The 5684-nt window shown below is 39.4% G+C and overlaps 1 protein-coding gene across 1 annotated transcript in view; it reads right to left on the reverse strand.

Annotated features, from left to right (window-relative positions):
* LOC116672302 (sodium/hydrogen exchanger 9) overlaps nt 1–5684 on the reverse strand; it is a 63678-nt gene that overhangs the window by 5929 nt on the left and 52065 nt on the right. The window contains exons 13-14 of the mRNA XM_032504055.1: nt 4556–4601; nt 2641–2696 (exon numbers count right to left, since the gene is read on the reverse strand). Of these exons, the coding sequence (XP_032359946.1) occupies nt 2641–2696; nt 4556–4601 (102 nt within the window). The remainder of the gene's footprint in view (nt 1–2640; nt 2697–4555; nt 4602–5684) is intronic.

Below are 5684 nucleotides of genomic sequence, written 5' to 3' on the forward strand. Positions count from 1 at the left end.
CAACAGAGCTACGTGTTGGAATCGACCGGACTTCTCCTTTAAGAGTAAAGTGTTTGTCCTAATGAGCCTTATAGCCAGGCTGACAGAGAAACAGTTAAGGAAGCAGCTGTATGCCTTTAGGATAAGACACCGGCAAGCCAAGTTGAGGCTCAATTACCTAGCAGCGGGATCCGGGCTGAGGCTCCTCTCACCTGGTCCACATCAAAGCATCTAGACTCTATTTTCCCATTTTCGTTTTCCATCAATAGGGAACATTGGCCAGAACTGGTTTTTTTTTATCCTGCTCACAGCTTCTCTCATCCCCTATCCCTCGCATGTAAGCGAGAGGGGATGAGAGAAGACATTTACATGCAAATAAAAATAAAATCACTACACACATTCTGTCGAATGGGCAAATCCACCTTCTATGTAGACTTTTAACTAAAGCCAAAGGGTGTGGGTATGTAGTTATTTACTGTAGTTACACAGACTGCAATGTTGTGTTACAAGCAATGAGCAGGTCAATAAAAAGGATTAGGCATCGAGAACCAGGTTCTAACTTGGAATCATTTCAAAAATGAATAATTTTATGGTTGGAATGGTTTGGAAAATTTGGTTTTGAATACGGTCATCGTTTCAAAATTTTAAATGCACAAGTTTTGGTTGTGTGACTTTATTTTATGGCAAAGAAGACCGGTAAAACTTTAAATCCCCATTGTATCAAAATAAAATGTTTCTTTTATTTGTGGAATAAGCATGTGACCCAATTCAACTCCACCCCTCAAGACTGAATCAAAAGGAAGAATCGGAATTAGAATCAGATCTGTGAATGTTGTAACGATGCCCAACCCTATCAAAACGTGTCATAGATTCAATGTTTGAAGTGTCATATTATGGGTGTGCACATCTATCAACTTTGGTTGTCTCAGTATACACTGGAGAGCTATCCAGGCTCTGCTCAAAGGTAAAAAATCAGGCATGTTTATGCATTTTGTTTTTTACAGATTAAACACACAATACATGACATGGTAATAGTGAGCTGTGGAGGGGGTGGTAAGTTTGTTTTATATATTATAATTTTGTTACCTTCGTACAAATGCAGCCTAGTTGTTTCCACAGTCTTTATGCTAACCTATGGTAACCAGCTGTTGGCTGGGGCCTCATACTTTACCTAAAAACTCTAAGCACTATGTGAATAAGGACATTTTCTTAATGTCAAGAAATATCTGCTTCTCATATCTAACAAAATATTCTAATCGTAAGGGTATATTTCCACAACGAGTGAGTGAGTTTCTTTATTTCTTTTAGGCGGTAATTCGGCATTTGGTTCTGAGAAAAGTTGCGTTTGAATTAGTTTTCTCAGAAGCTGAAAGACTTAACAACGAACAATGAAATGTAAAAAACAAAAAGGCATCAGGAAGGACATTAAGTCATATCCAGTGCTGTGCTTTATGGGGATTTCACAACTAACTCAACCACATTCCGCTCTTCTGCATTTTGTGGTTTAACAGCCGGAATTGAAAACAAATGTTTGATCAATCACTGGAAATTATTTGGTTCTTACTAAGATACAAAAACTTAGATTTAGAAGTGTTAGATAATTTATCTTGTTTAAAGAGGGAATTTCTTATTTCAAGTGTTCAACTTTACACTATAATCTTAAATCAAGCAAGCTTGTCAAGTGAAAATATCTTGCTGCATGGACAGATAATTTCACTTGTTTTGAGTACCTTTTCCCTCAGATTTTAGTGTTTTTATCTTGTTTTTAGACACCCCTTTTTGCAGTGGCATAATGTAACCCATTAGTCTTTTTAGTGTTAATGGTTTAACAACACTGTCCAATCAATGTGCCCTAACCATTATTCAATTTAAATGCACTTCTTAAAAAAATATATTTTTAAAATATTACCACACTCATGTATTAAATGAATAGACCTACTCTAAATGACTGCACTAGCAGCCCTGCATTTCATTGTTTTGCAGTGGAGATAGAGACCATAAAGTAAAATGATGTGCTCCTTACCAAACACCAGGGGTGGTCAAGAGGCCATTAAGTGGTAAAAATGAGATTAGCTTAAACCTAATGAAATCATCTTGACCAAGTCCACTGCAGAAGCAGGACTGTTTTCTTACTGGGGAATTCACTGGTTACAAGAATCCAGTTCACCACGTAGTCAACGGCAAGTAAATTGAAGCAATAGTTTTGGGGAATACACTTTCTTGCCGAAATTAGATGAAAAGATTGATATTACTTTCATGTCTGTATGGTAAACAGGCTGCTGCTAGCAGCTTAGCCATGCATACAGACTGGTAACAGGGGAAACTTTCCAAAACTAACAAAATCAGATTGTGGCGGTTTTACCCCCTGTAAACTGATTTTGTATGTTATTTCCTTTATGCTGAAAAATGGGAAAAGAACTGTTTTCCAAAACGTCAAAATATCCCTTTGATATGCATACATAGACCCAAAACCCACCTGAAGCAGTGCATGAACTTTCTGTTTGTTCTTCCATCACAGTAGATGAGGGTCTTTCTTCCTATGTCCTGAAATAAAGCACTATAACTGTTCCCTTGTACTCACTGCATAATACTACTCCATAGACCATTGTGAGTGCAAGCAGATGTGAGAGTGCTTTAGAGAAGAAAGCAGTGAAAGGATACTTGTAGTCCAGATGGTGCCACAGGCCACGTGTTGGGTCTGGCCTCCCTGTAGCAACCTGTACACCATGAGAGGATCACTGTTATTCATTGACACACAAAGACCCTCTGGGGTGGCTATATTCGCTGCCTGATTGAAATGCTGAAAACCTGCACCCATGGATGGTCAGCGGGGTCATATCCAATGACCTCAGCTTTTACAAGTGGGACCTCGAGCACCGTGCTTATATTGGAAAATCTTGTTTTAAAAACGGCAAAGCCCTTAGAGATCCCCACATCCTACAGTAAGAACAAGCCCCCAGCAGTCTGTGTGTGAACTCTGGGCAAGGTTACATTTAACAATTTTCATAAGAAAGAGCCCTGGGGCTCAGCCTCACCTCTCCACTGAAATCCTCCTCCAGCCTTACCGGCCGCGCTGCCTATTCTGTCTGCCCCTCTGGCCTCATAATGCCAAGGAGCTGCCCAGACCATGCCCCAGTCACAGCGTGCAGATAAGAGTCAGGTCAAATAAGAAGATGAAAGAGATGGGATGGAGAGTTGCATGGAAGCAGCCATGGTAAGGTGGTAGGGGGGAGTGTGTGGGTGGGTGGATGTGTATGCACAAAAAGTAAATAATAATAATAAAAGGATGTGCTACAGATGGTAAATTGAGCAGGAAGCAAAAACTGCATTCCCTCCTCTTGAACCTCTTCTTTACTTTGATGTAATGCGGTGTCAAAATAAACAGATTAAAGGGTGGAAGCATATTATGTGTTGGTGGAAGAGGATGGCAGGATATGCTGTAAATCCTTGCTATGTACGTGTAAAAATGCTGCATAATGTTATCCTTGTAATGTACAGTGTGTGCAAAATAAAAAGGTCTAGTAATGCCCTATAGCAGGAGTCAAACACGTACAGATTCAGTAAATGTGACGCAGTACAGTGCTGCAGCACTTTAATGGTAATTAAAAATAGCTCTTAACCAAATGAAATTTCATTGTCTTTGAATTTGATTGCTCCTCTCCTCTCACTTTGTTCATTTTCCTCCAGTGGAGAGAGCTGTAGTGTTGGCAAGGAAGCAAAAAGCACATAAAGTGTAAGTTATGTTAAGTATTATGAATGAGTGAATAATAGACGCTGCAGGGCATCCACCTGCTAAAGTCATCTGGAAAGAAAGTGAAGCTGCATAGTTTATCTTTAATTCTATAGATATTTATATTACAATAAAGATAATTGCATTAGTGATTACATTAGTCATTTTTAAGCCTTGTGAGAGGGTTCCTACTGGCATTTTTTATTTCTTCCTCCATATTTTGGAAATTAGCTCCTCATTTTTAAAATGTAATGTATACTGGCGGAGACTTTTCATGAAAAATGTATCCCCTGAATACCTAAACAGAATCTAAAAACTAAAGGTAGACCATTAGGACTACTGTTTGCAATAGTTGAAGTGTTATAAACAACAAACACTATTGTCTGCAATACATAAATATAAAGTAGCACTACTGCTCAATATTCTAAACTGAATTGATGAGCAATAGCTAAAGTGCAGCTAAATGGAGGCAGCACACAACATACAGTTACAGCAAACCTTAGCATCTTGGGTATTAGACTTTTTGTAAGACTGAAAGTAGACGTATGCAAGAGAGATTTCTGCTTTTCTGCTTGGTATACACAAACACAATCTTTTATGTTCTCCTTTAAAAAAATACAAATACTTTTTATATTGTTGACCAAAGATTTACTGGACATCACATTTTTACTGCATTCCTGGATATGGAAGCTGATCATGGCGCTGACACTATTTTAAAGTGTCACTTGCAAATAAACCAGCACAAAGTTGTAGCACTGCAGATTAAAATACATTTCAATGCCAGAAAGAAGAATGACTGTGGCTATAAACAGAGCAGACTGAATAGTGACAATAAGGTGTTTTTACCTCATGAGTAAGGTCTTCTGGACTTTCATCTGCATCCACGCCCACTCTGTAGAAAATGAAAATAAAAAGACGATTTTAGTCTTTATTACATGTGAAACTGTACCTCTTTTAAAGTCAGTTTAGCTTTGCATGTGACTAAGAACGAAAGTGAAAGTCAGCGTGTGACCAAGGTCAGTTTGAACCATAGACAGTGAAAGAAATGGACACCGCAACACCTTAGACTTCGACAGAGAGAAGTTAAGTCAGAAGCAATTTTCCAGTTACGTAGATGGGACGTAAGCAACCTGTCTGAAAAGTTGTAAGTCTTCCGGTAGCTATGCCAAGAGAAATCTCAATCATTCTGAATCTCACAGAGACGGAGAGCGTAGGTATATGTAAGGAAATAACATAGGCAGAGGCTAATTATTGCTAATTAAAATGCTAGTTAACATTAGTAGTTAAACTTAAACAGCTAACGTGAGTCAAAACTGCCTGTGCAACAGAAAGTCGCATTGTTAGGACACAATTGTTAGCCTATTTTTACAAATAAACGACCGCTATGGAGCCATAACGTGAGATACATTGTCGTGTTTCTTTAGAAATAAACCATGGACAAATAGAGTTTTTAAACGCTTCAGATGTAAAGGGATTTGCTTTCAAAGTGACGCCAAAATGAATTTCAGTCAATAGAATGCTAATGGCAGGGGATGGCTTGTTAGCCTAAGAATCTCCCCATAGGAGGTACGCTTTCCAGATGCTCGCCTACCCCCTTGGTTTAAACATGACCTTTCAAACGGTTTCATCTAAATCAGCCTCGTCTTCCACATCACACCAAGAAAATGTCAGCAGGGTAAACCTTTGATAAATGACCAACTGTGTTGAAATTATGTTTGATATTCTGCGTTCCCGCCATTATTACCCTGTCGAGGTGAGAACCCTACTTAGCTGCAGGCGTGCTCGAGCGACAGGGCTGAGAGGAGAGGCCGACTGGCTGCTTGCTCGCTCTCAATTGAAACAAAGTGACTCAGCACTCGTCAGTGACAGCCTACTGAGCTGCTTCATTGGGGAACAAGGGCACCATCTCAGCGTGCACACGCATTCCCTGCACACACACACACACACACACACACACACACACACACACACACAC

The sequence above is a fragment of the Etheostoma spectabile genome, chromosome 22 (assembly GCF_008692095.1).
Source record: "Etheostoma spectabile isolate EspeVRDwgs_2016 chromosome 22, UIUC_Espe_1.0, whole genome shotgun sequence".
NCBI lineage: Eukaryota > Metazoa > Chordata > Actinopteri > Perciformes > Percidae > Etheostoma > Etheostoma spectabile.